This window comes from Hippocampus bargibanti, linkage group LG04 (genome assembly GCF_051943395.1).
Source record: "Hippocampus bargibanti isolate YZ-2025 linkage group LG04, ASM5194339v1, whole genome shotgun sequence".
NCBI classification, from domain to species: Eukaryota; Metazoa; Chordata; class Actinopteri; order Syngnathiformes; family Syngnathidae; genus Hippocampus; species Hippocampus bargibanti.
In genome coordinates, this window is record NC_142737.1 from 19706088 (window position 1) to 19725668 (window position 19581).

Below are 19581 nucleotides of genomic sequence, written 5' to 3' on the forward strand. Positions count from 1 at the left end.
TTGTTTACATTTACTTGATCATCGATGAGAAGGTTTCTTCAGCCCTCATCTGTACTTTTTTGAAGGTGTCGGACGTTTCGCCTCCTATCCAAGAGGCGTCGTCAGCGAACTAAAGTCTTACTGGTCATATCGGCCCTATTTATATATCCCTAATGTCCAGACATGGCGGCGCCGGACACAGCTATGATAGGTCCCTACTCTCAGGTTAAAGTAATTATAATCAGAAATATGTAAAAAAAATCATGTTTAAGAAGAAATGAAAACATTAACTAATTCACTGACAGACGTGCAAAAATGTGTCCACTCCAGTGCCAAGGGTTTTGTCATTGTCACTTAAATTCCAGGACCCACAGAATATTGAGGTTTGGGACAACATAAACATTCAATACACCATTAGAAACATTGGACTCTCTTCTTACATCATAAAATAATTAGTTAATTCCTAAATTACATGTGTCTGAAGTTATATGAGCTTGAAACAAGGGCGGCTGTCCAAAATATAATGCAAAACATACACATTGGTTTATATAGCGCTTTAAAAATAGCTGAAGCGGTATCAAAGCGCTAACATGGAAGAAAGGGAAATTATGCCCCCCTGTGGAAAAGAAAAACATTGCCAGGGGCTTTATCTGCAAGCAAGCATGAAAAAAAAAAAACGAAATAGGAATGGCACTCATCTTATCAATTCCCTAATACATTTGTGAATGGCAGTGAATTAATTAAAAATCAAACAAAAGAATATTCCGCTCTGAAACTTCCTGCGGTACGCTGGTAATCTCCATGGAATTCAACCTCAGCCATATTTCCAGACGAGTGCCATTGAAACAGCTGTGGTCCTTTAAACACATTAGTCTTCAGCATGTCCATGTCGCGAATCTGAACAACACATGAGACAGGTCGGATGAAAAAAAACACAGGTGGATTTTTCCACAGAATTCCATTCAATATAATCGTTAAAGTGCCCACCATAATGTATGACGTTTGTAAATTTGTGGCATTGAATACCAATCCTATGTGCACTGCTTGGATTCTTATCTTCACCGAGGGAGGGGCATTGATTAGCACCTGACAGGTGTGGTTCGTGTCAGAGTTTATCGGATTCTCAAATACCCCGCTTGAGGAAAACAGCTGCTTGTCACAATCTTTGGGGATAAACATAAATTCATTATTGGCAGTCGAATATGTACATGTTGATCGAAGTGTCACTCGGTTAACTATGGAACCTGTGATGTTCAACAGCATACTGGAAATGTAGTGTGTTTTCTCTTCAATTAAACTAAACTGCACGATGTTTATGTTTACCCACATTACATCATCCTACAAGAAGTGCAACAGCGATTCTGCCTCTACAAAGATAATGTTCTTCGAGGAACGAACCAAGACCTGCTGGTCAGGCAGCATCACCACCCGGGACAGAAAAAGATTGAAGTGCTACTGTGAAGAGGGTTAATTCTGTCCTGGGCTGCTCCCTGGACTCACTGGAGGAGATGAGCAACAGACGGACACTAGCTAAACTAAAAACCATGATGGTCAGCCCTTCCCACTCCCTCCTGTCCACCCTGACAGCTCTGGGCAGCTCCTTCAGCCAGAGACTGTTACACCCGCACTGCAAGAAGGAAAGATACCGCCACTCGTTCCTATCGACTGCTGTCAGACTTCTTAATAAACACACATGACAAACAAAAAGGAAAAACCTGGACTCATGCATTGTAAATAGCACAGCCACCTTATGTAGAGTAAATACAATGACATATATTATATATGGAGGGCGGCCCGGTAGTCGAGTGGTTAGCACACCGGCTTCACAGTGCAGAGGTCGCCGGTTCGCATCCCGGTCCGGTCTCCCTGTGTGGAGTTTGCATGTTCTCCCCGGGCCCGCGTGGGTTTTCTCCAGGTCCTCCGGTTTCCTCCCACACTCCAAAAACATGCATGGCAGGCAGATTGACCACTCCAAATTTTCCCTAGGTGTGAGTGTGAGAGTGACTGTTGTTCGTCTTTGTGTGCCCTGCGATTGGCTGGCAACCAATTCAGGATGGATGGATATTATATGTTTTATACTATACAGTAAAGTCTCGTTATATCGATATTCAAGGGAGTCCGAAAAAATATCGATATAACCGGGACTATCGATATATCTGACCCTATTTGCATGTAATTTTCTCCGTGCGTGCATAGAAATAGTATCGATATAACCGGGACTATCGATATATCCGATATCGATATAACGAGATTTTACTGTACTTTTATACTGTGCACTATGTACAGTTCCATTTATGAAACATTTTTGTGCAGTTTTACATTTCAGTCATCTGACATTGTCTTTTGTACATACAATACTTGACCCCCCCGACCCCTTTGAATGTTGCTGCTCTAGATTGCAAATTTCCCCATTGTGAGACTATGAAAGGCTTTCTGACTCTTATTCTGATTCTGAAGTTCAATGTAAAAGTATAGTATGGAAGATCATTTTCATGCCAATATTCTCACGCAAAAAAGAATGGACATGAAATTAATTTATTCATGTTAAAAAATGAATCAGAATAAGTACAGTATGCTAAAAAGAGATTTCTGTGCGCAATATATTTTAAAATATGCAGAATAGCTGTTTCCTGGTTGAAACTGACCAAAAGACTTTGGAGTAAATTTACATGTCCCTATTCTATTTACGTGTGTATGCTGTTGTTCTGTTCGGTCGGCTTTGCATAGGATGATTTGCGGCTCCACATCATACTTTGACGGTGGCTCTTTTTTGTATTTCTCTGTGACTTGAAGTTGAAGACGATGCCGTTCCCTGAAGTGAGCAGGTTCTGGCGCACCAGAAGTACGTTGGTCCTGGTGGTTAGCGTGCTGCCTGCTGCCTGCTCACACTTTCTCACAAGCGCCAATCGGTCAAAAAATACTGCATATTCTCCTGTGGCGACACATTCAAGCAATTATTTCGGGCCTTTTTCTGAAGAACACTGTAAATGAAGTTCATGTCGAAAGAACATTTACAAGTAACGCTCACTCTTTTTGCAGTTTAAGGAACTTGACTGTACTGTGACGTGAATGACCTCATCCAAGGGTCGGCCAATGGCCACCATGCAGAGACCAGTAACGTTGCTCAAGTCAACTGTGTCGGATTCTTGCAAGAGCAACTCTCCACATGGATCTGGCGAGGAGAAAACACGAATGGTAAACTGCCTCGAACTAGCAAGTAATGGAAGTGAAGAGAGTGATTGAAATAAATTACAAGGTTTAGTTGAAGGACTTTCTGTTTCCCTGTCTGTCTTAGATGGAATTGGTAGAAGATAACCCATGCGGTGCTGTTTTCGAATGGTATATGGAGTGTCAGGCAGGTGAGAATCCTCTAAAGCTGGATGCACAGCTGGAGTGACGACTGAGCTGGGTGGCAGATCTGTGCAGCTATCCATGCTGCAGCCCTGGATGGTGATCGGCTTGGCCATGTGCATACAGAGTGGTGGGCTGAGGGGTTCTGGTGTGGAGGGGCCCATGCACGACACTGTTCTTGACTGAATGCCATTTCCACAGGACACTGAACACTTCAAGAAATAGCAATGAGGGTGACAATTGTCATAGCAGAATACAGTATATGTAAATAAGCAGCAATTGCATTGATAGCTTGTATTTTCATGTCTTTGTGGTCATCATTTATTCTAATGATATGATCTGACGACTCATATTGCAGATCCAACTGAGGAGGAAGATTAGAGAGGGGAAGAAGGCCTACTGGATGAAAATGGAGGAGCAGGTGCAAGCCAGCAATGTCGCTGGTGTCTGGAAGGGCCTGAAAAACATCTCAGGCCACAAAAGCCTAGTGACATTGAACGAAAAAGACAAGGACTGGGCAGATGAACTCAACCGCTTTTTCTATCGGTTTGACAAGACGCCTGTCGCTCCCGGCCCACCGTCAACTCCACCTGTAGCTGCACCTGCACCAACTCTCACTGTGGACTTACCCTCCCTGCCCCCTCTCACGACTAGCTTCCCACAACCAACAACTGCCCTCCCAACCGTTGCCACACCCTCAGCCGCCACTCTGCCTCCTGGTTCCTGCCTGTCTGTCACAACTGCGCAGGTGAGGAACCAACTGAGGAGGATGGAAGTGAGGAAGGCAACAGGTCCGGATGACATCAGTTCCCGACTCCTCAAGACCTGCTCCGACCAGCTGTGTGTCATTGTCCAGCACTTGTTCAACCTGAGCCTGAAGCTGGGCAGAGTTCCACAGCTGTGGGAAAACGTCATGCCTGGTCCCAGAGCCCAAGATTGCCAACCCAAAGGAGCTCAACAGCTACAGACCAGTGGCGCTGACGTCTCACCTGATGAAGACGATGGAGAGACTCGTCCTCGCCCACCTGCGACCGCTGGCAAGCTCATCGCTGGACCCGCTACAGTTTGCCTACCATCCCAGCATGGGTGTGGAGGATGCCATCATCAACCTCCTCCACTCGGCGTTGCTGCACCTGGAGAATGCTGGGAGCACGATGAGGATCATGTTCTTCGATTTCTCCAGTGCCTTCAACACCATCCAGACAAATCTACTGCGGGACAAGCTGCGGCATGCCGCAGTCGACCATCACCTCACATTCTGGATTACAGATTACCTCACAAACAGGCCACAGTACGTGAGTGTAAAGAACTGTGAGTCGGACAGGCTTCTCTGCAGCACCGGAGCGCCACAGGGGACAGTCCTCGCTCCATTCCTGGCTCCATTCCTGTTCACCCTCTACACCTCGGACTTCAACTACAACACCCCAACCTGCCACCTTCGGAAGTTCTCTGACGACTCAGCTATTGTCGGCCTCATTACATAGGGAGACGATAGGGAGTACAGGGGACTGGCAAAGGACTTTGTGGACTGGTGTCAGCAGAATCACCTCCAGATCAACAATGGGAAAACCAAGGAGCTGGTGGTGGATTTCTGCAGGAAACAATCCTTACCTGCACCGTTGAAATTCCAGGGTTCGGACATTGAGAGGGTGACCTCCTACAAGTACCTGGACTGGACTGGACTACAAACACGGATGCCCTAATCAAAAAGGGACAGAGTCACCTCTTCCTATCCAGGAAACTCAGGTCTTTTGGAGTTCAGGGGTCATTCCTAAAGACTTTCTATGACTCTGTGGTGGCTTCAGCCATCCACTATGGAATTGTCTGCTGGTCAGGCAGCATAACCACCCGGGACAGGAAAAGACTGGAGCGCCTTGTCAAGAGGGCCAGTTTTGTCCTGGGCTGCTCGCTGGACTCTCTGGACGAGGTGGGCAACAGACGGACGCTAGCTAAACTAAAAGCTATGATGGACAGCCCCTCCCACCCCCTCCTGCCCACCCTAACTGCTCTGGGTAGCTCCTTCAGCCAGAGACTATTACACCCGCGCTGCAAGAAGGAGAGGTACCGCCGCTCGTTCCTACCGACTGCTGTCAGGATTTGCAATTCTCAATGATCACATGTGAAAAAAAAAACAAAAAATGGACACTTGTAAATATGGGTTGATGCAATATATCAATATGCATTTCTTGATACTTGCACTATGTACAGTTTTTTATGAAACGGTTTTGCACATTCATATTTGCACAGTATACAATTGACATTTTTATTTTGTTATGCTTAGAATATCTTGTTTTCTATCCTTTCACCGCCCCACCCCATCCTGTTTCAATTGCTGCTGTGGACTGCAAATTTCCTCTTTGTGGGACGAATAAAGGTTTTCTGATTTTCTGATTCTGATTTTAAGCACGGTAAGGAAAAAGTTAGCAAGTCTGCCTCATAGTCAAGAAGTTCTATGTTCATAATTTTGACTTTGGCCGTGATATATTGTACTTGCCTGGGGTTTCTGTGGTTATATCGATATTGAGAAAAGTTAGTGCTGATTTCTATAAATTTGGATGCATGTACCTGGCTCCATGGCTTTGCTTCCCACCGAAAGGTGCACACTTGTACAAGGCATGGCACCGTGCTCGCAGGTTTGACAACTGTATGACATTTCTCTTCCAGCACCACAATTTCCTTCCCATGCACAAACTGGACACAGGACACATTCCTGTGAGCTACACCCAGGTTACAAGATTTAGAGCAAGGTGACATACTCTGAACCTTCCACCTGAACACAAAAAAATAATGATGAGGTGATTTTTGCATTGAGAAAGGCATCACTTTTTAAAGACTATTTTCCGGCTGTCTATTTGATGTTACCTTGCCGGGCAGTTGTGGGTGTTGCATGACACCACTGCTGTAGGTTTTAGAAGGTAACTGCACTCAGAATCCTCCAGTACTTTCTCCTCCCCATCTTTCTCCTGAGCACAATACAGCACTGTGTTGGCAACCCCTCTGCCACAAGTTGTGCTGCAGATCCCTTGCTTAGATCGCCACCTGATGGTGGAAAATGTTCATTCATTTTGTGTCTCTGTCTATATGTGTGTGTGTGTGTGTGTGTGTGTGTGTGTGTGTGTGTGTGTGTGTGTGTGTGTGTGTGTGTGTGTGTGAGTGTGTGTGAGAGTGCGTGTGCGTGTGTGTGTTTATACAAATACACTATGCCACGTTTACCACATTAGCAATCATTCTCAATGCTGAGGCATACTACAATGCAACCCACCAAAATTTTATTATATCTATCAGCTCTATGTCTGGTAAAACAACAAAGTCTGTCTGGTAAAACAGCAACGTCTTGAATTCCTCCATTGCAATTAATGCATCTGTCCAGCAGTTTAATTCACTCTCCACTCTGGAGCATCTGTAACATGTTCCATTCAGACGTTCTACAGGGTTGCTCTGTGGATGGTATGAGGTGGTTCGGGAATGAGCAATGCCAGACAATTGTTGAAGCCGCTGGAATAGATTGTTCTCAAACTCCCGACCCTGATCATGATGTAGTTTCTCTGAATACGAGAAACGTGGAATAAAATCACAAAAGATTTTCTCAGCAGCAGTCTTGCCTGACTTATTCTTAGTCGGGTAGGCTTGTGCGAAACGAGTAAAGTGGTCTACCAGGACTAGAATATACTCATAGCCTCCTTGGATCAAGATGGAGATAATCAATAGAAATGAGCTCAAACGGGGCACTAGTAGTGATGTAGCCCATGGGTGCTTTTTCTGGAATGGGGGGTCGTTTCTGCTTAATGCAGGGACACTGGCGAATTACGTAGTTTTCTATTTCGCGCATGAATGGCCAATAGAACCTCTGCCTTGCAAGGTTGATCACCTTGTAATAAAGGTTTTCTGATTGTCGGGTCCGACATGCTCCATGTCATCATGCAGGTGTTTGAGCACAGTCGACTTCAGCTTACTAGGGAGAACGAGATGCTTCCACTTCCCAGCCTGTCTGTACAAAATTCCATTGTCAAGTTTGAGTCTGTTTCATTCGTGTACTCGTCTCCTTGCCTCTGATCCCATTTGTCTTTTATCTTTGGCATTGGGGTTCCATCCCCTCCTCTTCAGGGTTATTGCCTCATATATTGATGCATCCTCTTCCTGAGCAGCTCTGATGTCATCTGGAGTAATAATGGGTACTGTCACCGGGAGAACATCATCACCATCAGAGGTGAGTTGCAACACAGCCATCCATGGCACATCCTCCTCAGCCACAGCTTTGTTCCCCTGCCATATGGTGGAAACTACGTCTGGGGGCAGAGTTTCAGTATACTCCTCTGTGTGACGCTCCAGCCTACCGTAACAGTGTGTCGGCATCAGCGTACTTTATTATCAAGTGGAAATCCGCCAATTCACCCACCCAGCGATCACTGCCTTCCTTGTATACACAGGCAGCCGTCGGAGATTGTATGAACATTTCTCCTCTTCATCTGAATCATCAGACTCCTGCTCAACTGCTTCTCTGCTATAAGCCTGTCTGTCTCACTGTTTTTTCTGTTTATTTTGTACATTACAGGGCTGTTTAACTGGCAAATCATTGAGAGAAAGCAGGAGGTTACGGTGCAACACACGGATAGTTTTGTCTCCTTTTTCTGCCTGAAACTTGTACACTGGCCCATCTTCCACTCTTTCAATGACCCTGTGAACTCTCTCCACCTCTCTCAGATGCGTTCCTGACAAGCACACGATCTCCTGGCTGGAGTGCAATGCCTTGCACACCACGGTCATAGTATTTCTTCCCTTTTTAAGAGTTCTTTTGGCTGTTCTCGGAGGCAATTATGTAAGCATCTTGCATTGAAAGGCCCACTTATGTGGATATTCTTGTCGGCTCTTTACTTCTTCGTCAGCTGTCAGACCAAAAACTAAGTCGATGGGCAAACATGGGAATCTTCCATAGAGGAGGAAGAATGGCGAATAGCCAGTGGACTCATGTCTCGTACAGTTGTATGTGTGGACTAAACGAGGCAAATAGAATACATTGTATTCTATTTGTGATTATATTTTATTTATTATAGCTTATCTGCTTGTCTGTGACTGTAAAGTGTCTTTGAGAGCTTTGAAAGGCGCTTAAAATGAAATGTATTATTTTTATCCATACCACTGCATGACCCCCCCTCACCCAAAAAAAAGTCTTACATGGGAGGGCAAGGGTGTGTATGACAGTTCTCCGATTTTGGCGGTGGTTTGGTCAAAGGGTCGCAGTGGAAATCAGGTACCATCAGTGTGGTGTCATGGTCCACACAAGAAAACCACACTTGCATCGTTCCTAGGGAAGAAACATAGTTTGGGTGTGTGATGTGTGATACATCACTTGTGAATAGAAGTGATTGCACATCTCTGCTGACCGTTGCCACATGTCTTTGAGCACGGAATGGTAACCGGACTCCACACAAACACGGGGGCTTGTCTAGAGCGTGGCTTAAAGCCAGATTTTAAATTAGGCTGGTCCTGTTCAACAAAAACAATCCTAAGGCACACTTCACACATTGATACAAGACAACATGCTTTTTCGTGTGTTTTTTAACCTCCTTTGCTATGGCCCACCCAATGGGACAGACGTTCACAACACAGGGCACAGATTCAGCAGGTCTTATTTGATTAGAGCAGAATCTTTCGTCAACTTCAACTTCTTGGCCATCTTCTTGTCGTACACATGACACATTTCTTTTCATTTCTCCTGGCCCGTACATCACTGAACAGTCCCCTGACTCTGACACGTGCCACCTTAGAACACAAATAAGATGTGAATTTCAGCATTGCGCTAAATGTCTCCTATCTATTGAGGCAAAAGGAGCACAAAAAAGTGAGTCAAAGTTCATTGTGCACATACTACCTGGCAGGACAAGGTTGAAGATTACATTTTTCAACAACATTCGGAGCTGAATCAGCTGGACAGTCTGAATCTTGAACTCTCACAACATCTGCGCTGTGTTTCTGTACACATGTTACAGAACGTATTCTTTCTCCTCCACCACAGGAAGAGCTGCAAGATCCAAAATTTCCTGTGATCCACCTGTAAAGTGCCATATGAGTTTATCAGTGCCGTAGGACAAAACATGGCGGTGCTGTCAATTCCTCCTACTGGCCTTGGTGGGCAAGCTGGAAGCTGACAGGATGTATGAGGTGGCAGAGTTGGAGGAGACGCATGACAATAGTTTGTCTCCAGATGCGTCTTTGTTTCTTTGTCCACACAATCATACTGATGCTTCTGCACACCTGTAAAAAAAGTCTGCTATTCTGGGGGGGTATATTGTTGCCATAAAGTAGTGGATGAATTTAAGTGAAACACGTTGACGGACAACTGTACTTCCTTTCGTAGCATGGCATTGTAAACTTTTTTTTCCTCTCACAAAACACCATCCAATTAAAGGACAACCAACACCATTTTTTTGTTTCCGAACTGACATCAGAAAAACGTTTTAGAGCATCTAAAATACAGTAAAGTCTTGTTATATCGATATCGGATATATCGATAGTCCCGGTTATATCGATACTATTTCTATGCACGCACGGAGAAAATTACATGCAAACAGGGTCGGATATATCGATAGTGCCGGTTATATCGATATTTTTTCGGACTCCCTTGAATATCGATATAACGAGACTTTACTGTACCTAAAACACGCAGGCTGATATTTTTAGTCAAATGCAAAACACCAATAAAAATGAGTTAAAGTGTCCCAAAACTACTTGACTCCGGAAATGGCGAGTTTCAGGAGGTCCCGCGCTCTGTTGGAAATGGGTTGATTTGTCTGCTGGGAATTTGTGTCAACTAGTATCAAATAGTAGTCTTGGTGCAACACACAACGATTCACCATCGCATTATTTATGTGTTTTCCTTCTAATTTCACCATCAACACGGATCAACACGAAGTTTTCAGACCAAAAAAAGTACCCAAAATGCATTGCGTGTCGTTTTCTCGGTTAGGGGAGTCCCTGACGTAACGTGACGTCAGGAATCGTCACCAACTCGAAAACAAGACTTCCTGAATATTCAGCGCGAAACGTAATATATAGCTATAGCGGTGGAATCTTGGTAAAATACGCTCAGTAGAAGTCATTTCAAGTGATTTTACAAATTATGGACATAACTTTTCCGGAGGCGTCGGTTGTCCTTTAAATATGATAATATAAACAGATACCATTGCACACCTGTGTAATTGGCCAAATGGATTGTAAAAGAATAGCTGGGATAATGACCCATGCTTGGCACTATATTTGAAGAGATTCACCATGTTACTTTTTTTTAAATCTAAACATAACAACTGTCACGTTTCAGTTTGCAATCAACGGGTGGCACTGTAGGGCTCCGCCTGCAGCTGCACAGGTTTTGGTAGTTTTAATCAGTGGCAGTTAAAAAGACTCCCGGCACAACCGTTCAGTGTCGGGTCAGTGCTTGTTTCACCTTGTCAGGTTTGTTTTTTCTTGTCATGTTTTACTCATGGTTTTGTTTGCTACTTTGGACCTTTCTGATGACCTTATTTGAGATTTTGTTCCTGATGATTTTCTCATCTCATCTCATTTTCCGTACCGCTTATTCCTCATTAGGGTCGCGGAGGTTGCTGGAGCCTATCTCAGCTGTCTTCGGGCACGAGGCGGGGGACACCCTGAATTGGTTGCCAGCCAATCGCATGGCACACAAAGACATACAACAGTCACTCTCACACTCACACCTATGGACAATTTGGAGTGGTCAATCTGCCTGCCATGCATGTTTTTGGAGTGTGGGAGGAAACCGGAGGACCCGGAGAAAACCCACGCTGGTCCGGGGAGAACATGCAAACTCCACACAGGGAGGCCGGACCGGGATGCGAACCGGCGACCTCTGCACTGTGAAGCCGGTGTGCTAACCACTCGACTGCCGGGCCTGATGATTTTATTTACTACAATTTGTCATATACACCCTGCTCTTCCTTCCTGCCTGCTTTTTGGGGGGTCCACCACCACCACCACCACCACCATCAACTTGCAAATCCCGACAGAAACATCATGTATGGACATTTGGACCCGACTTCCTCTATAACAGTAGTGGCTGTGTCAGAGCAAGACTCAGTGGCACAGTCAGTGTTTCATGAAGGGATGTGAATAAATGCAAAATGGTGGCATACCTAAGCCGCAGGAGACAGAGCAAGGTGTTGTACTAACGCTCCACATGCCTTCAACTTTAATTTTTGTCAAGTCACTGTGATCATTCGGAACATAAAACTGATAGCTAATGTTGGGGTTTGTTCTTTCTCCATATTCTTTTCCATATTTGCGATAAACCTGGAAAAAGAATACACAACATTACGATTGTTGAGAATAAAAAAGTTGATTGGGTCAAACGGCCCACCCTGACCTGTATGTCAATCTGCACTTGTATTGGTCCAGGCAGCAGTAGCTCTTCCTTCTCGGGCAAGAGGTCAGGAGTCAAATGGAGGCGGTACTCTAACCAGTTATCATCCAGTGGGGAGGGATGGGTCATATTTAATGCCATTCTACCCATCCCGGAGACAATATATTTATCTCCACATATGACAGCTGTTGATGCACAATGCAAAAAACCAACGTCACAATAAATTTACAATCCTCCTACTGTGTGATTGATTCTAAAGCTGACGGGATGTCACTCACCCATGTGAGTGAATAAAGGTGCCCTGTTGATGATATAAAGTTGTGTAGCATTCAATGGCAAAGACAAGAAAGTGGTGTACTCTGAAAGGGAATTCGGGAAATAATGCATAAAAGACCCTTGATGAGAGAAGATCGTTGAATAGAAGAAAGACATTCATGCATCATAGAATAATTCTGGATAACTTATGGTTTTCAAAAAAATACTGCAAAACTCTTGCTCGGTCACCTTAATATTTTCCTCCCATTTCAAAATACTGTACTGTTTCTCAGCATTTTTGCCCACGACATTCATCAGAAACTGCTGAGGGGGTGCGCCTTTTCAACACCACATATATGCCATCACTGTTTTTGATTTGGGAGGAATGTCAGTGCCATTTGATTGTCATTGCTGGACAGCTCTGGGGTGATTGTGCTTTTTTGCGCCTGTAATGGGCAGCCCCGCTATGTTCAGCGGAAAGGTTGGTGCTGTTGGACAGTCTGCGGCTGGATGGATGCATGGCCTGAGGAGCCCGCAATGAGAAGAAAGGAGCGTCAGCGCAGAGCGCTAATGCTCGCGTTTGTGAAACTGTCGCAGCTTGGAATTGAAGCTGATTTACGTGGGACAGGAGATGGTGAGACAATCTCTTATCGTCAATGGATGCTACAGCTTCGTTTTTGCTTTCAACATTTAGCTTGTAGCAGACGTGCACATTTCACCATGACATCCCTGATCCACTTGTGAAAAGGACGCTTTGATCCTCTCCTCTTTCATCTAAAACGGCTTCATACAACAAACACAACAGAAAGGGCGCTGAAAGTGCTTTAGAATGAATGACTGTTTGTGTCTTTTGTGTTGTTGTGTTGTGTCACATTATTTGTCATTTAGTGATTTTTGTTGTTGTTTTGACTTCAAGATGGCGCCGTGTGAGTGGCTGCCCTAACAACACCTATATATTGTTTTTCTAATCCTTCCTTTACTTTCCTCTTGCTTTCATCATTTTGCTGCTGTGAAATGTAATTTTTTCCACTGAGAGGCTAATAAAGGTTAATCGAATCCAATCATTAAATGCATTGATCTTACTTCTTGCTTGGCCTCCAGTGTAAGAGTCGGTGGTCAGTGTACAGGAACTGCCATCCCCGCCACACAAACCACACACATCTCTCACTTTCCCAGAGTTCAACACGCCATCGCAGCCGAAGATCTGATCAGCAGCAAATGTTGAAATTGAAATACAAAGGTAAATGACCTACTTCTTCTCTTTTGTATCAAAATGATCTCTACCAGACATTTCCCTTGCAGACAAGCAGCTATTGAACCAGGAGGAAGTTGGCCATCAGCCTTGCACCGTGTCCCATCAGCAAACTGAGATCCACGGCTCACGATGAAGCCTTCTCCCTTGGACTGGCACATGTATCTGCATTGCTCATCACCTGATTACAGTCGTAACATTTCAAAACTAAAGTCCCAGCATGAGTAGCTTTTGTTTTTCCCACCTTGTGAGAAGCCCACTGCAGGGATCCATGTATAGAAGGAGGCCTGATGTGGCTGAAGGTATAGCGGTTGGAAATCAGTTTGGGAACATTGCTCAGCCATGAAATCCAGCTGGGTGTGTTCACATGGCTGCAATGACAAAGTGGCAAAGTTATTTGACATGGATTTTTCTGGTATTAACGATCAAGAACTGAAATGACTTCCACAACTGCCGAGCGCTGTTGTGATAGTTTTTGCTTCAATGTACTTTGTTGATTGATCTATTACTTCACTGTCGAGAGGCCTCATATAAACATCAACAGTGAATACTTACCTGCCAGTTACAAAGTTCAGCCTCAATACCTATCCCAACACAATGCTCTCCGCCAAAAGCGGGTCTGCAAAAAAAAAGAAAAATCAGTTGTTCTTTAATAACAAAACAAATGCAATCTTGTCATTGACTGTGACTTATGTTAACCTTGGGTTGTTGCATTGGCGTGTGCGGTAAATTATTCCGCTGCCACATGTTCGTGAGCAGTGGGAGAACTCAGACCAAGCGGACCAAGAGCCATGCACCACTGCGGAGGTGCTGAGCTGGTCTGGGGACACACAACGTCCCTTCAAACACCACTGAGAAAAAGAGAATAGTCACATGTGGAGATCAAGCTTCTCACCCTACACTCAAATGTCAGCCCAAAGTTTTATTGTATTACTTGATTAGGTGCGCATTGGGTCCCATCCAGCAGGGGTACGAGAAGACGTTTGCAGGAGTGGTCATCATTTGTTTCTGTGTGACAAGATAGAACCCTGCACAATGGCTGATGGAGAAAGAAGAAATAATAGTAAAATATCAACAGGTTACTGAACTGAGGTAAGATAGGTTTTACCATATCAGGGTCAGTAAATGAGCAGCTTCTTGCATTACTTCCAAAAGCTATTCGACATTGATCATCAAAACCATAATAAAGGCCAGGCTTCCAGTCCTGTAGGGAGCTTTCAACGGCTGGTAGATCCTTTACACACTCAGCATTGCCTTCGCTGGGAACATAGTTGCATGTGATACACTTTTACATTTTGGAATTGTAAAACATGATACAGACGAATTGCCAGAGGACAGGTGAGTGTAAATCAAAACATAACACACTGGTTGATGTTTCGTGCGGAAATGAACAGAGTTAGAATGTGTGTAAAGGGTCATTTTTGGCACACTTGCATTTAAGGTTTAGGTATTGTAGTCTTCTGAAAATATAATCAGAAACTGCAGTGTGTGTGTGTGTGTGTGTGTGTGTGTGTGTGTGTGTGTGTGTGTGTGTGTGTGTGTGTGTGTGTGTGTGTGTGTGTGTGTGTGTGTGTGTGTGTGTGTGTGTGTGTGTGTGTGTGTGTGTGTGTGTGTGTGTGTGTGTGTGTGTGTGTGTGTGTGTGTGTGTGTGTGTGTGTATTTGCCTGTGTGTGTGTGTGTGTGTGTGCGTGTGTGTGCGTGTGTGTGTGTGTGTATTTGCCTGCGTGTGTGTGTGTGTCTGTGTGTATGTCTGTCTGTGTGTGTGTATGTGTGTGTGTGTGTGTGTGTGTGTGTGTGTGTGTGTGTGTATTTGCCTGTGTGTGTGTGTGTGTGTGTGTGTGTGTGTGTGTGCGTGTGTGTGTGTGTATTTGCCTGCGTGTGTGTCTGTGTGTGTGTGTGTGTGTGTGTGTGTGTGTGTGTGTGTGTGTGTGTGTGTGTGTGTGTGTGTGTGTGTGTGTCTTTGTATATGTGTCTTTGCGTGTGTATACTTGTGTTAGAAGTGCAGTTGCCTCACCTGAAAAAAGTGAGCATCTGTCGTCTGCTACAGGGTGACCAGGTCAGATCCACACTGTTGTAGCCACCATCAGAGGCCATCATGAAGCCACTCCGACTGCATGTGTTTCCCACTCCATCATGATTTATTCCAAAACTAGATACAAAATGCAACTCTTTATATTTCCCACTGTATTTTAACCTTTTTTTGCTGGGAAGGGGACGCGTTTTTGTTGGGTCATGATTCATTTTATTCTGTGAATATTTATCTTTAAATCCCGCGTTGTAGATGTCACCAAAAACCATCTGCTATTGTTTTGCTACAATACATTTGAGTGATGTACGGTACCTGTGTGCAATCTCATGAGCAATAGTGATCCCGAGGTCAAATCCAGTGTCCTCTGTGATCACACAGCTCCAATCAGTGGAACAAGCACCTCCCAGCCGTGTCACTCCCCTGACCTGCTTGTTTCCGTCAGGCAACTCCAGATCATACCTGTTTTCGATGACCCAGGCAGCTATAAAACAGTGATTGTCCATTTCAGCCCGTCACACCAACAGTGTGGCACAAACCTTGTAATGTACAAAAGGAGATCAGCATGCAGTGGGTCTGTATCATTAGATGGATTTAAGTGGAACCCCCAATCGCACACACTCCGTAGAGAAGAGGTGATGTTTGTTGACATTCGGATCCCTGACTGGAATGGGAAGACGAGACAGGATCCTATAAAAGTAAGAAAATCCATGGTCTGTCTATGGGGAGTTGCTGACCTCTGGTTCCGTCAGGATGATCATGCGAACCAGGTGCACTCTCATGTTGGCTCCCAGCGTCATGTCCCTTAACAGTTCTGAGGCCTGCATGGACAGTGAAAAATATAGTTGAACGGACGGAATGGAAATTGTGCCAAAGAACGTACATGTTCTCAGTTCAATTGGAATGTAATCATTTATAAACGCAGTACTCATGAAAATATGTGTTTTGAAACGTATGAGAAGGTAAACCAAAAAATAAACTCAATTGACCTATTGGTTAAAATGTCCACATATTGTAGAGAGCCAGTGCTGACACTTACAATGTTAAGGTTGGTGAGTATGTAGCGTTCGGTATCCTGCTTGTGAACCTGCTGGACATCAGATCCAACTACTACCAGTAGTTCCAAGTGCGTGACATCAGGCATCGTAGTAGACCGACAAGGCCGACCTTGCTCTGTGCATGATATACATTAGATGCGTTTTTGTCTGCTCCAGATAGTTACTGACGTTTCATCTTACATTGGCTCTTATACCTGAGACTCCAGAAGAAAGAGAATGAGAAACCACATCTCTCTGTCTGCTAGAATCATCACAAAGCTGAAAAACACAACAAATAAAAACGATTGTTTCTAATATTTTGAAAACGACACATTTAGATGCTAAATAATATGTATTTATATTTGTCTGTTTCAAAGTTCCAGCAAAATATAGTACAACACTGCAGGCTGCGGGTGTTTGACAGATGATAAACAGTTTAAAGTTGAAAAGTCCAATGTACTTAACAGAGGCCTAGAGCTGCGGAATCACAAGTCATAGTGCTTGCATCAATGCAAGCGTTTCTCTTACCTCTCCCGATGGATATCTCATTAGAGCCCTGGAGCCATGCAGGAGTAGCGGCAGACAGAGCAGAGTCATAAACATTGTTCTGGCTCCCCTTCCTGAGCACATACCTGGTCTGCTTTAGTACACAATTTGTGATCGTCCCACGCTGCAGGCTGGGATCCTGCAAGGGGGAATGACTAACGTGTTTATGCAAACAACAGGGACAAAGTTGATGGATGAGACATTTCATTTGCTGTTTTTGCCTTGTGTGGGACCACACAGAGGCCCCTCATTGGTCACCTCCTCTCGTGTGTGTACTCTGACTGTCGTTTGGATTTCAGCACATTTGGCTACTGACTATTAGGTTTGTCTTCTATTTGAATTATACTCACATCGAGAGAATGAGTGATTTCGGTCTTAATTACACATCACACATTACTTTTTGAAAATGCCTTCTTTTCCTTCAGCTGGAAGCACCTTCCTCGAAATCAGAACCACGTACTGATGCTGTTATCTATTATTGCCAATAGAGGGCAGACACAGTCCAAAAATAGTCTTAAAAGGAGGGGGCGGGAACAATGTGACAATGAAATTATGTTGGCTGGCAACCAATTCATCGTGTGCCCGAAGACGGCTGGGATAGGCTCCAAAGAAGTTTTTGTCCACCTCCTAAGTAATTAATTGATGAACTGCCTACATACATATTTTGTGCATCTTTATTTTTTTGTCGTTAAAGGTTGAATTGCTTGTTCTTGTTTGTTTATTCATTTATTTTTATTGTATGTATAATAATAATAAATGTGTTATAATAATTTCATGCTCATGAACATTTCGGCCCCTTACACCAGGGGTGCTCTCACTTTTTCAGCATACGAGCTACTTATAAAGACTACCAAGTCAAAATGATCTACCCACAACAAAAAATGCAAAACATAATTATTTTCAAATGTTTTAAGGATTCAAAGAGTTTGATGGTTCTCTTTATTTGTAAGTAGGTTCGTTGTCAGATCTCCAGGCAGGTGACGCGCAGAGCTTGATCGCGGCGTGGAGTCGAGCAAGTCGTGCTGTGAAACTCCGAGCGATGCTGAGCAGGTCTCTGCGAGCGGTGTGTCTGTCCGGGTCTGAGTCAGAGATGAGTCTGAGTCTCTCTGTCCCACGACAGCTGCTTTTATACCATTTTCAAGCGTGTGACATACGTCAGGGTGAGACGCACATCAAGGAGATCAAGCAATTGAAAGACATTAAAGCGGCGGTGCGCACCGGTGACGCCACAGGGCTCCCCTCCTGTATCTGAAGTCGGGGAAGGCGACGCAGGAAAAAAACGAGCTGGACGCACTCAGAAGAGCCGGTAGGAGGTGAGACGTTCTGGGAAATGCACACGTCTGCCGCTCTGGGTCGTTCGGCCACACGGAGAGGCCAGGCACGAAGAAGGTCGATCAGCGGACATGGGGGGCGTTGTTGGTGGGGTGGCCGACGTCGGTGTTCGGGAGCACGGCAACGTGGGCTCTACGACTGCCGGTTTGAGTCGGTCGATGGAGACTGTATCCTCGCGGCCGTTGATTTGAATCCGGAACGTCTTCTCACCGCGGGAGAGGACGGGATACGGGCCATCGTAAGGGGGCTGGAGGGGCTTACGCACCCGATCACACCGCAGGAAGGCATGCGTACATGTTAGGAGTGCGGGATCCACGTGCGTCGCCTGGTACGATGTTCGTGGTGACTGGGGCTGCAGAGCCAGCGCAAACTGCTGGAGGCGAGTGAGCAGATCATTGACGTCAGCGATCGTAGGGTCGGTCGGGTTGAGCAGCTCACCAGGCAGGCGTAAACTGGTGCCATATACCAGCTCCGCCGGAGTCGAGTTGATGTCGGACTTTAGCGTGGAACGGATGCCCAGCAACACCAGAGGCAGGTTATCCACCCAGTGTTCGGCATTGGCGGCAGACATTAGGGAGGCCTTCAGTTGGTGATGGAGGCGTTCCACCATGCCGTTCGCAGCTGGGTGGTAGGCAGTCGTCCGGTTTCGTTCACATCCCAGAAAATTGCACAGCTTGCCAAATAGTGCAGACTCGAACTGGGCTCCCCGATCGGTGGTGATGGTCTTCGGTGACCCAAAGCGGGCGACCCAATGTTGGAGGAAGGCACCGACAACAGCTTCGGACCCGCAGTCGGACAAGGGAAGGACTTCGCACCACCGGGTGAAGCGGTCAACGCAAGTCAACAAGTACCGAAAGCCACGGGAGGGGGGAAGGGGTCCGACAAGATCTATGTGGACGTGACTGAACCAGGCGTCCGGCGTGTCAAAAATTCCCACGGGTGACTTCGTATGGCGCTGGACCTTTGAGCGTTGGCATCGTAGACAGCCGCGCACCCAGTCTCGCATGTCTCTTTGCAGCCCCCTCCAAGAAAACCTTTTCGCCAGCATCTTGGTCGTGCCACGAATTCCAGGATGAGAGAGACTGTGCAGAGAGTCGAACACCTTTCGCCGGAAGGAGTCGGGAACCAGTGGTCGCGGGACGCCGTCGGACTGGACGCACAGGATTGTGCAGCCAGAGTTATGGAGAGGGACCGCGATGATGTTGGAGTCGTTGGCATGGTCGGCCAGACCTTCTCGTACCTGGGCTGCTGCCATCTCATCGTAGTCAAGACCGTCGGGAAACTGGATCGCGTTAAACTCAACTCGAGAAAGGGCGTCTGCGACCTCGTTCTGAGCCCCCTGGACGTCGTGAAACTCAAGGTCAAATTGCGAGAGGTAGTCCAAGTGCCGAACTTCTCGCTCCAGGTACTTTGTCGATGCCGAGGGGATGGC

At 45.5% G+C, this 19581-nt stretch overlaps 1 protein-coding gene across 1 annotated transcript; it reads right to left on the minus strand.

Moving 5' to 3' along the window:
• Positions 1-139: 139 nt before the first annotated feature.
• adamts13 (ADAM metallopeptidase with thrombospondin type 1 motif, 13) lies at positions 140-16938 on the minus strand. The gene is given in 29 exon segments (XM_088994604.1): positions 140-876; positions 967-1142; positions 2732-2911; positions 3008-3151; positions 3233-3542; positions 5896-6100; positions 6193-6369; positions 8503-8632; positions 8712-8814; positions 8892-9090; positions 9200-9379; positions 9453-9582; positions 11475-11631; positions 11705-11886; positions 11980-12060; positions 13040-13177; positions 13180-13389; positions 13453-13579; positions 13764-13827; positions 13908-14059; positions 14143-14247; positions 14317-14467; positions 15223-15357; positions 15550-15696; positions 15774-15898; positions 15972-16055; positions 16274-16407; positions 16487-16550; positions 16800-16938. Coding segments are annotated over 29 exon segments (4242 nt in total). The 5' UTR covers positions 16902-16938; the 3' UTR covers positions 140-726.
• Positions 16939-19581: the final 2643 nt, after the last annotated feature.